Below are 12369 nucleotides of genomic sequence, written 5' to 3'. Positions count from 1 at the left end.
AATCTTTAAAAAATTATTTTAAAAAATTATTTGTAAACACACGGGGCCCCGGGAATCTTCCCCGTCCACCCCCCTCTCTCGGCGGCCATATCTGTGAATATTTGCAAATTCAATTCTAGCTTTTCAAATCTTTAGAGAAATGAAAGTTTTTTTCCTGAAGTTCAGAAATTTTGGAATTCTTCTTGAGGCCTATTCCAAGAACATTTTTAAAATCTTTTTTTTAACAAAAAATATCGGAAAGTGTTCCGAAAAAAAGTCACGACAGTTTCGATATTAAAAAAAAATTACGTTTCGAAAGTTCGATATGCTCGGAAGTTTTGATTTTCTCAGCAGTTTCTTTCCGATTTTTCCGAACATCTAAATGCCGAGACATTAAATATCACAACTGATTGAATGAATTTTTTTCTTCGAAGTTTTATTGTGCAAAAGCCTGTGACTAAAAAAAGACTGGTAAGAATTTGTTACCCAGAATTCAGCGGTCACATTTTGCTCAGAAGTTTCTTTTCTATGTCGTATTGCGAAAACTCGTAAATAACTACCTCAACACCACAAATCCAAACTGGGACTTGTCGAAAAATGTATGATTCATTACCTACATCGTTTGGTGGGAGTAGAAGGTACGATAATCGTGATAGCAGACGAGGAGGTGGTGGGTAAGTAATTGCAGTTCTTTGTATCACTAAAATAATATTGATATGACAAAATGGCTTGCAAAAAAACTATAAGTTTGTTGCCTTACGAAACTAGTCGAAAAGCTGTATTCATTTTGTTCATGTTTCTGACACGTTATTTAATAATTTCTTATAATAGTTTAGCTAGATATATTTTTCTTTAATGAAAGATTAAATCGGTTCTGGTAACAACTGCTGCCTTTAAAAAAGTAATAATAGAATTGTGTTAATAATTTAATTGTGTCAATAGTTATTTTATTTGAGCTTTGAGTGTAAAAGCAATAAATAATATTTTGACCCAATGCCTCTACTGTTAAATGTTTGTATATTTATCCTAGTGGAAGAGGTGGAGGAGCAGATCATGGAAGTGGAGCACAAGCCAGTTTTAATAAAGAATATAGTGTACCTGGTTCCAGCCTTAGAAAGCCACGCTGGGATATGAATTCATTACCAAGGTTTGAGAAAAACTTTTACAGAGAGCATCCAGCTGTTCAAAGTCGATCACTTGTAAGCTTTTTTTAATTCTCATTTTTAATGCTCTTTTTTTGATGCATGCTTTTTACCTTCTTATGTTTAAAATGTTATAATACTGTTTGTAAATATTTAAAAACTTAATCATAGGAAGAAGTTGAAATGTTTCGAAAAAGTAGAGAGATTTCAGTAGCAGGAAGAAATATACCAAAACCTTGCCAGAGTTTTGAAGAATGCTGTATTCCAGGTTAGATTTCAGTTTATTAACAAAGTGCCTTTGTTAAAAATCAAATGAAAAAAATCCAATTATGTATTGGCCAAAAGTAAAACAATTCATGAATCTTAACTAAGATATCTTATTTCAGACTATGTAGTTGATGCTCTTCGTAAATTCAATTTTAAAGAACCAACAGCTATTCAAGCACAGGGTTTTTCTGTTGCACTTTCTGGAAGAAACATGGTTGGTATTGCTCAAACTGGTAGTGGAAAAACTATATCTGTAAGTTACATTATTTACTGTATTGTCTTAAATATATTTTGTCATGTTGTTGCATGGTTACAACTGATTAACATTTTTCTACTTAAAGTAACAATATTGTGATTTTTTGTTTTGTTGGCTTTAGTTTGTCCTTCCTGCTGTAATACATATTAATAATCAACCTCCATTAAGTCATGGTGATGGACCAATTGTAAGTAACTAGTAATGATAAATTTCTATAAATACAATTTTTAAAATAGGAAACCAATGACTATAACTTTAAATCAAATGTAAATATTTTTATGATTAAATGTAAATATTTCTTAACAGAATATACTGGAAGAGTGAGCATATGGTACTCAACCTACCTATGCCATCATCCAGAATGTTTAACTATAGTTAGTTAAAATTGGTAAAATTAAGTTTTACTTAACTTTGTTGAAACTTTTGTTATTTTATTTAAACACAATTTCAAATAAAGTTTTTTAGTTTGTAAAAGTTTAAATTTTTTTCTTTTGAAATAGCTCTTAAAATAATCATTAAGATTATTGTCAAAAGGTGGAAATTATATATTGAAAATCTTATCTTACTGTGCCATTTCAAAAAAAAATTTTTGAAATGGCACAGTAAGATAATGAAAGAAAAAGAAATTTTTCATTCTCTTCAAAGTTCATAGGAAGGAAAAAGTTACATTTTAACCAATTGTTATTAATGCTCTTTTTTATTGTTCAATAATTTTTTTTTAGTGTTTAGTTCTTTGTCCTACTCGAGAGTTGGCTATACAAGTGCAGGTATTTCAGATAACACTTTGATACTGAGTCTTATTATATAGAGTTTCAGAAAGCACATACTAATAGCAGCTAATCAACTAGTAAATGACCTTGTTAAAGTTTCTAGTACCATGGTTTGGGGTGACTTACCACAGTTTTTTTTTATTACTATTATTGTACTAATATTTAAGCAGTGAATGATTAAAATATGTTCCAAAATGTCACACCTTATGGCAATAGTCAACTTTAAAAAGTTACTTTTAATAATTTTTTTTTACTATTTTTAAGTTGTATAAAGTCACTTGACTTTACAGTTTTTTCATATTTAAAATAAGATATAAATGTGAGATTCTTTTTTGATAATGAACAGAAGCACAGTGAACATATTAACTAATTTGGAAAGTCAAGACGTCTAAATATTTCTGTAAAAACTCCCTCGCTGTGTTAAGGCACCACGACTTCTGGTTATAATCTTAAAGATCATACTATTGAAACAACTGTAAAGAAAAAGAAAATCAAGTTTAATATACCATGGTCAGGCTTGGTCTGGAAAGGCGTGCGATTGCACTCTAAATTTGACCATGCATAAAGTATTTATTTGCGACAGCTTGGCCACCGCTCTTAAAATGTTTTGAGAACATTTCAAAATCATTTGCCAAGCCGTGGGCAAGTTGTCGCAACTAAATATTGTATACATGGTCAAGATTAGAGTGCGATCGCACGCCTTTCCTGACCAAGCCTGCATGGTGTGACCTAACAAAGTTCTATGCTTTAAGTCCTAATTTAAGAAATGACAAATTTTGTATATATAAAAGAAACATTTGTGGAAAAAAACTTTGTTGTTTTAACTAGATATCTAGTTAGATAAAATAACTAAATTTTTTTCTCTAAATGTTTATTTTATGTATGCGAAATTTTTTATTTCTTAAATTAGGACTTTCTTAAAGCATAGGACTTAGTTAGATCACACCACAGTAACTCACTTATATTTTTTTTTTTTTTTTTTTTTTTTTTCAACAAAAGTTGTTAAGCTCCTACGTGATCAAAGATTAAATAATTAAAAAATTAGGTAAATCATTTGCCAGATAGCAATTAGTATTGCAAATAAGCTCTTTATTTATAACTGTGCAGGCTGATAAAGTTTGAACTTTCATAAATGATTACATATTGTATAGACTTAAATAAACACTATTATTCTCCAAACTCTGGGTCACCTGCCAATATTTGACAGTAGTAGCTTTTTTATTAGAACTGGAAAATGCTAACTTTTCTTAATTTAAAAAAATCAAAACTTGAATTTTAAGCTTTAGTTTTTCATTTTAAAATTTAAAAATACTTTTTGACACAGTAATGTGTTCAAATTAGCTGTTGATTTAATCTTATTACTGTTTAAAAAGTGACTGTTTTGGTTTCTTTAGAGCGTTGCCGCACAATTTGGATTGACAACTAGAGTTAGAAGTACATGTGTCTATGGTGGAGCATCAAAAGGCCCCCAGATTAGAGATTTAGAAAGAGGTAAAATAATTTAAATTGATTTGTTGTTTTAAAAATAGCTTAAAAGGCTTTATATTTTTTATCATTTTTATATGACAACTTTATTTCCTATGGTGAATCAGGTTACAAAATTAGTTCATTTGTTTAGGTTCAGAAATCGTTGTTGCTACTCCTGGCAGATTAATTGACTTAATAGAAATGAGAAAAATAAGTTTAAAGAGAGTAACATATTTAGTGTTAGATGAAGCAGACAGAATGTTAGATATGGGCTTTGAACCACAAATACGAAAAATTATAGATCAAATTCGACCTGATCGTCAAGTGCTTATGTGGTCAGCTACATGGCCAAAGGAAGTTAGAAAACTAGCAGAAGACTTTTTGACTGATTATATTCAGATTAATATTGGTTCTTCAGACATTCATGCTAATCATAATATATTACAAATTGTTGATGTTTGTGAAGAATATGAAAAAGATAGAAAACTTGTTAAGTTGCTTGAGGAAATAATGGGAGAAAAAGAAAATAAAACAATTATATTTTGCGAAACAAAACGAAAAACAGATGACATAACAAGAAGGTTAAGAAAGGATGGGTAAGTAATGATAATTTTCTATTATTTCTTTTGCATTAGAGTGACAAATAAATGCATTAAAAAATTTTTTTTCCCCCTATGCTCTCAACCTTTTATTTGGTTCCATTTAATTAAAAAATGATATTGGGAATATTGGATACATATTGTTGATATTTAGGGGTTGCTCAATCCAATTTTTTAATTTTGCAAGGCTGCTTGAACCCTTTTTTCATAATTTATCATATATCTTTTCTATTTTACTAATTAAGTTGAGAATGTTATCAATATTCTATATGTATATATTTTATATGTTATCAATATTTCATATGTAATATGACAGAATTGTGGTGCTTTGTTTTGATACTACTTCAAACAACACAGGTATACATTCAGGTGCTTGTACCTTGCTGGAAAAATTTACTGGAAAGTCTTTATTATACACAGCCTGTTGACACCATCTTCATGAAAGATTTTATCCCATGTTTACAAAACTTGTTTTGGAGCATCTTCTGGTCCAGAGGTTAAGTTGTTTCAATGATTTTGTGATCAGTGGAGTAAATTTAATTCTGAATCATGGCTCTTAACTGATTCAGATCTCAAAGGATATGATTCACTTGTACCACCAGCAGTAGAATTCGCTGTAAATATGATACAAGGATCAAAACAACCTTGCAACAATTACAAAGAATTGTAGCCACTCTCAATAATCTGTTTAGGAAAAACTCCAGGTCAATGGGGAATAACTTTTCGTTCTCCTGGTGCTATGCACCAAGCACGATGGATGGCAAAAGCACTGTACTCTATTAAAATTTACTTGTTTAAACATCCATTTTATTTAACAAAAAATGAAAATAAGTATCTTCTACGACTTTTGATTTTTTCAACATTGATTTACATGGAACATTGGTTTCAGGCTCCCATCTCTTCATCTGCTCCTTATAATGACCTGACACTGATTAGGGAATTGAATCATCTCAAAATATTTGACAAAGAAGTGGCTGAATCTGCCATAAAAGCCATTGCAGGACATATATGGTATTTAGTTGAAGACCTTGTGGGTCTCTCTTTTTTCAGCAATGATGGTGATAACCAAATTAAAGAAAAAATGTTGATTGGACATGAAAAGCCAGCCACAAAAACCTTGCTAAAAAGTTATGAAGGTAAAAGATTAATGGATAAATTTGTATGCATGAACTTAGATGACTTTATAACAAAGAGATCAAAATATGTATTTGAATTGCTTGGAATAAATTGGACATTTATGAAGGAACATTGCCCTTATAAGTGGAGTACAATAAACGAATACCAGGATGCACATAAACTTGTTAATTCTATGAAAGTTGTGAATGACAAAGCTGAATGAGCAGTGAAACTCGTTTCAAATTACACAAAAGTCTTGACAAAAGATGAAACTCAATTGCAATATATTTTACAAACTGTAGAAGAGTATCAACATCAAATTCCAAATATGCAAAAGTCCACAATTGTGAACACATTGATAAAAACAAGTGAACAATCAACAAGTGAAAACAAGGAAACAACCTGATTCAAATATTGATTAAAATCATGTAAATAACACTAAACTTGAATAAAAATAATTAAAACTTTGTAATAAAAAAAAAACATTTGCTTTTATTTTACATTGACCCTTAAATCTGATAATATCATGCTCATTGAGAAACCCCTAGATTTGAAAATATCCTAATAATATTTTGCACAGTTTAGATTTTAGTTAAAAGGAGAGTCCAATTTTGAGCACTGATTTTTTTTTTTTTTTGTCACCCTATTTTGCATATTTCAATTTTTTTGGTACTAGATTAGAGATAGTTATACACTTTTTTTTCTTTTTTCTTTTTTCTAATCTGTAAAAATCTTATAAATACAAAAGAAATTTTAAAAGCTATATAAATCTGTACAGTTAGTTATCAATACTGAGTTTGCACCATTGTATTATTAGGACCTAACTAAACTAGTTAATTACTGTTATCAATATATCTGCTGATATTAATAAGAAACTAACATTTGCAGTGATATGCAGTGCCTATCAATATTTTTTCCAAATGAACTATAATACATAATAGATCTTACTATATATGTCATATGTTTCATGTGGTATTCATTTTAATGAAATCTTTCTTAGATGGCCTGCAATGTGTATACATGGTGATAAATCTCAACCAGAAAGGGAATGGGTTTTAAAGGGTATGATTTTTGGTTTTTTGTTGTTGAAGCATAAATCAACCTTAGTTTTATAAAAATAGTGAGTTATTTTAATGCCTTGCAGCATTCTGCAGAAATAAAACTTAAAATGTCATGTCTTTGCACATTGCACCTATGTTTTGAAAATTTGCCATTGATTTTAAGTTAATTGTAGATTTAATTCTCTTTTTACAATGATTGCATCTTCAAGTAAATTGACATAAAATCTGGCAAATTTTCATTAAGTTTAGAATAAGATTTTTTAGTGTTAACCAAGCACTGCGATAGCATAGTATTCAAAACACAATCATCAAAGCATGTATTAAAACTGATTTAAGTTTTGAAGGCATTGCTTTAATATTTTTTATTTAAAAAACTAGTGCTTTTGTTTAACTTTTTTATCAAGCTTCTTTTAATTAGTAATTTTAATATTTCAGAGTTTCGTAGTGGTAAAGCTCCTATTCTTATTGCTACTGATGTTGCCTCAAGAGGATTGGGTAATGATTCTTTTTTATTGATTGGTGATCATGATTTTCTATTTATTTTGAAAAGTATTTTTGATAACTTGATTCAGATTACTCTTCATAATATACTAGACTATATCATTTTCACTTCTGTAGAAATTAGTTTTCAGGTCTAAAAAAAGTTGTAAGAGTTTCTTGTTTTTAAATATAAATTTTGGATTTAATTTTCTTTTTCTTTTTCCGTAGGTGCTTTGCGGTTGGTGCCAGTAAACTAGACATTGCTCATCTTGTAGGGATAACGAAAAGAAGAGCTCTAGTCATCATATCACCGCCATGCTTTTCTTAATTTGTTAAGCAGGTAGGCCTAAACAAAAAACACCTAAATAAATTTTTGTTAACACCATGGCGGTGTAGATGAAGTTTGAATAGAAGTTGCTGGAGCTCTCATGTTATCACGCATGCCACTACTAAAATACAGTTACGTGTTATGCATCACTGTTGGCCCCCCTTCTCTTTTTCCTTAACATTGAAGGCTCACAGGTTGTTTTTGTATGGTTGTTGTTGGCATTGCTTCCTGATAAGTTCAGTTCATCTAGATGTTGGAAGAAACAGGTTTAAGTAGTACCTTTTATGCAAATGAACATGAGTTATTTTTAATAAACTGTCTAGTGGCATAGAAATTTGATTGCGTGATACCTAAACATCCCTTTTTACTGGTATTAGTTCAATATGGCAATGTCTTTTCCACTGGTGTCCAGTACCTTTTTGTGGTACAACTTTTCTTATTTAAGCTGTTCATTTAAAATTAGGTTTTTTGTGTTTTGTTTTCCACAATTTTTTTTGTACTTTTGTATAGAACTTATGATTTCATCAAAAGCTATGAAATGATTATTTAGCGATATGTTATAGATATTCCTGACATTAACTTCGTTGTCAACTACGATTACCCCAACAGTGGTGAAGATTACATCCATAGAATCGGCAGAACCGCTCGTGCTGGGAACACCGGCACAGCATACACTTTTTTTACCAATGCGAATGGGAAATATGCAGCTGAACTTTTAAAGGTTATGGAGGAAGCAAACCAGACAATACCACCCAAGTTAGCTGAGCTTGGAGGCCGCCACTACAATGGGCGTAAACGAAGTTAGTAATTATTCATACAAGAAAATAGAGCTGTATTTCTGTTGTATCTTCATATAATTAATTTTGAAATTTGTATCTTAAGTGCGCTACAGTTCAGAAAGTGATGACAAAGGCCCTGGGGTTAAACGTCCACCAGTAAGCAGTGCCAACTATAATAACAGTACAAATGGTACCCCTCGAAGTGCCCCACCACCACCCAGAGGACGACCCCCTGTACATGTAGCTACAAGAGGGGGAGGTCATAGTGGAAGTGGATCTTACTCTAGCAGTCGAGGGGGGAATGATAGTTATAATAGAAGTCAAAGTAGTGGAGGCGAATATAATAATGGGGGAGGCAATCAACAAAATGGTTGGTCTGGTAGTGGTGCTAGCCAAGGTATAAGCTTTCTCGAAAACTTAGATTCGAATATAAAATTTTCTTCAATAATCCTTGATATCATCTGTATCTTTTTAGGTAGTTGGAGTCAAAACCAGCAACAGAGAGAAAACCACCAAGGAAATTGGACTAACAATCACCAACCACCGCAACAGCCTCCATCACAACAGAGCGGGTGGAATCAAAACCCAACTCAACAGCAAACTTCTCAACAACAATGGGCCCAATATCAGCAACAAATGCAAGAATGGCAACATAAAAACCAACAGTGGCAGCAATGGCAACAGTCACAAGGTGCTAGTTCAAACTGATCTAGCTGCATTTTACTCCAGGTTATGCTAAATCTCGCACGATGTACTTTGGTTGTAATCACTATCAAGCGTAGCTTCCTAAGAATACGTTATCTATAAATTATTGCTAATATAACTTAATGAACTTTAATTCTTTTTTTTTTTTTTTTTTATTAACATGTACGTGTATATATATATATTAAGCTAAAATCATATTCGATAACAATATTTTGTTGTGTTGCATTTGTCTGTATGTCGATTATTGTAATATACAGATATTGTTCGGCACAGACAGTAAATCACGATGGAAAGTGACATGCGTATTGTTACGCATTACTTGTTCATCAAACATTTTTGTCAATTTTTAGGTTCTTCGTCGTATCGAGAAAGTTAGGTTTTTAATTTGTACTGGGGCATACAAGTTGTACTATCGTAATTTTGAAAATAAAAGGTAATAGTGTGTGTATTAACCTTAAGTAATATTTAGGCAAAAAAAAAAAAAGAACCTTTTTTAAACAAGAATATCTTGAGAACCATACATGTTCTACAAACCAAACTTTATAAGTAGTTTTATATATGTTCAAAAAATGTGCTGAATTAAAAATTATACAATAAACAACATTTAATAACTTTAAAATCACTAAATTCTATCAGTAAAAAGAAAAAAGTACAAATTCAGCTTTCTAAAATTCAAATTTTAGTACTTTAATTTAAAAAAAAAAAGTTAATTTTCTTTGGTTCAGCACATCACAAATAAAGTCAAGAATCATTGTTGAAAATTTAAAAAAATTCTAATGAGCGGTTAAAAAATTTTCTTTGTTAAAAAATTAAGATGCACAAAAAGTGAATCGCTAGAAAAACGTAATTTAAAAAAAAATAAAATTTTTTACACAGTAAAACCCACTATAAACCACCACTGTTGTATGTAACACCTGCTTCATTAAGTTGGTCAATAAAGCCTTTTTTTAATACCTATTAGCATCTTCCTGTTTTTTGCAATGATATATTATATATACTAGATGTCTAACTTCGATCCGAAATGTGAAGCCGTGGGAGCCATTTCTAATTCGGGCAAAAACGTGCATTTTTAACTTTTATTTCGCACGTCGGATATAGTTTTTGCCCTTATTACAAATGGCGGATATAGTTTTTGCCCTTATTACAAATGGCAGATTCAATTTGTAAACAAAAAAAGCGGCTTCACTTTTTGTCCAATAAAATCCCGCAAGTTAGACATCTAGTATATACTATATATCATTGGTTTTTTGTGGCAACTGTACTTTTTATCTCGTTCTGTTTAACGAGTACTTAATCTACATTTAGAGAACTTTTTGTTGTGAAATATCCAGGCACAACATTACATTTTTCAAACACTGATAGTAAACCCTGAACACCATTGTTGAAGCTAATTATTGCAGAGGCCAAAGCAATCTCAACAACTGTTCTTTCCACATGTACCCTTTCAGGTGCGCAAGTCCAAACCATCCCATTTAGCGATTCATTTATATTTTGAGTTTGGCCATGTAAACATTTCTTGAGCAGTTCATCACTGCCAAAATCATTGTAGGAATAAGTTTGTTTAATGAGCTCAATTATATTATTATTTTGGGGATACACTTTGATCTGTAATTTTTCTGGTCTGAAATGGTACTTACACCATGAACTTGAACCTTTAGGGCAAAACTGGTATTGCTGCTCTAAGTTGTCAGATTGTGAGCAGTGAAAAAGTACTGCGGTAACAGCCTTTTTCATTCCATATAGACTATCAATATTTTGGCGTATTGCACGACCTAATTAATAACAGGCCTGAAAGACGCGCAAAAAAAAAAATAGCTGTAGGCGGATATTTTGTAAACAAATATGTCGATTTAAACAACTTTTTAAACAAATAAGTTGAGTTAAAATTTAAAATTCGCTATACTAACTGCTAAATTGCTTGTTTTCAAATTTTGAGAGCTGTTTATTTTAAAAACCTTTTACAATAAGATAACATTTTTTAATCGATTACTAAAAAAAGCAACACTTTTCTTTAACAATATAAATGATTTCTTTTCAAATTTCACAAATCCTACAACTTCACAAAACATTTTAAATACATTTATATTTCTGCTCCGCTATGATCATTTTTGTGACAATTTAGGTACTTTTAAAGCTGTTTCTTTTGTCGATCGAGGTGAGTAAAGCTTGGTATAGTTGTTAAATAATATGTTAGATATATTACCATGAAATTTATCTATATTTTCAAATCCATAAAATTCTACTATCATCATTGTTATATTTATAAAACTTGTCCTACAAACTAATGACATGATGTGATGAAAAAATACATAGCAATAAATCACCCATTGACACATTGTCTCCAGGTATCTTCAAGCCTCCTCTGTTGATTTCTTTAGTAAATTCTCCAAATTCGTCGTAATAGAACTGTGTATCATATTCATCTACATCATTTCTACTGATGTATCCTGCAATATAAACTAAAGCCATTTTTACAGACTTAGACAAGGCTTACTCCATATTTGAAAGATTGTGAAACACATTGAAGGCATTGTCATTATTTAGCAAAAATCCACATTTCAAACAAGTATGTTCACAACTTGTTTGAATTCCATCAAAATCTGTGTTTAAATTTAGGAGAAGCTTTGTTTTCTTAATGTTTACCTTTTGTAAAACTAGTTGAACATTAATAAAATATGTTCCACCAGAACCTTGACGTAGCTTACTAAACATTTTTTCAATGGGATCACTGGAAAAACTTCCTAGGCATACATATTCGTGTGAAGTGCTGAGGAGATGCTTGGTTGATTCAACCAGCCCTCTACTCGTGTATGCAAGAGCAAGAGCAGTATCTTTGGTAAGTTGTTTTACTCTTTGCCCTTGTTTTTTAGGAACCATTTTTTCAAACAATCTAATCGTTGATCGTTAGGGTTATCAAAGACAGCCCTTTTTAAGTCTTTAGTTTAAACGTCTTCGAACTGACTTTTTACATTTAGGATTTTAAAAAGGTCTACAATTTTTTTATAAAATCAACAGCTCCTCCTGAATCCTGCATTTCTGGATGAATTTTTTAGTGCTTTAACTCTTGCATTTTTTCTGTTAACCAATTGTTTCTGATAGATTTGATAAGATGTACATAATCATAGAGCAAAAAAATGTTTTCAGTTGTGCACCATGGAGAAATCAAATTGAATTTTTTAAAGAATGATCGATTTACTCTATTATTATCACATAAAACTGCAACAGTAATGCCATTACATGAACGAATCAAATTTAACATATCAACAACTTGTTCATAATGAAAATCAGCACTTAAACGATACACTGGGAGTGCTTTGTACAAAAACCTCTTTCCTCCTAATAATAAGCAAATCATAAAGCTCAAAACAGTGGTTGCAAAATGTTCTGGAGTATTTACTGCTTCTCCAAATAAGTTACCCT

At 30.9% G+C, this 12369-nt stretch overlaps 1 protein-coding gene across 3 annotated transcripts; it reads left to right on the top strand.

Moving 5' to 3' along the window:
- Positions 1 to 331: 331 nt before the first annotated feature.
- Positions 332 to 9157, top strand: LOC149878723 (uncharacterized). 3 transcript variants are annotated; one of them, XR_016447030.1, is made up of 14 exons: positions 332 to 653; positions 1010 to 1178; positions 1293 to 1389; positions 1508 to 1641; positions 1766 to 1831; positions 2367 to 2411; positions 3809 to 3905; positions 4033 to 4477; positions 6597 to 6658; positions 7093 to 7152; positions 7366 to 7477; positions 8029 to 8265; positions 8348 to 8641; positions 8720 to 9157. XR_016447030.1 is itself a non-coding variant. In XM_090072231.1 (13 exons), exons 1-13 carry the CDS (start codon positions 577 to 579, stop codon positions 8950 to 8952), a joined length of 2016 nt encoding a protein of 671 aa, XP_089928357.1. In that variant the 5' UTR covers positions 446 to 576; the 3' UTR covers positions 8953 to 9157. The 3 variants fall into 3 exon arrangements, 1 of the variants encoding a protein (XP_089928357.1); XR_016447029.1 differs by having other exon boundaries at positions 473 to 653; positions 7366 to 7889; XM_090072231.1 differs by lacking the exon at positions 7366 to 7477 and having other exon boundaries at positions 446 to 653.
- The last annotated feature ends 3212 nt before the right edge of the window (positions 9158 to 12369 follow it).

The sequence above is a fragment of the Hydra viridissima genome, unplaced genomic scaffold (assembly GCF_058129835.1).
Source record: "Hydra viridissima isolate aposymbiotic clone 2 unplaced genomic scaffold, HvirCarnegie_v1 scaffold_14, whole genome shotgun sequence".
NCBI lineage: Eukaryota > Metazoa > Cnidaria > Hydrozoa > Anthoathecata > Hydridae > Hydra > Hydra viridissima.
Note: the sequence above shows the minus strand (reverse complement) of the source record. Positions and strands in the feature narration are given on the sequence as shown.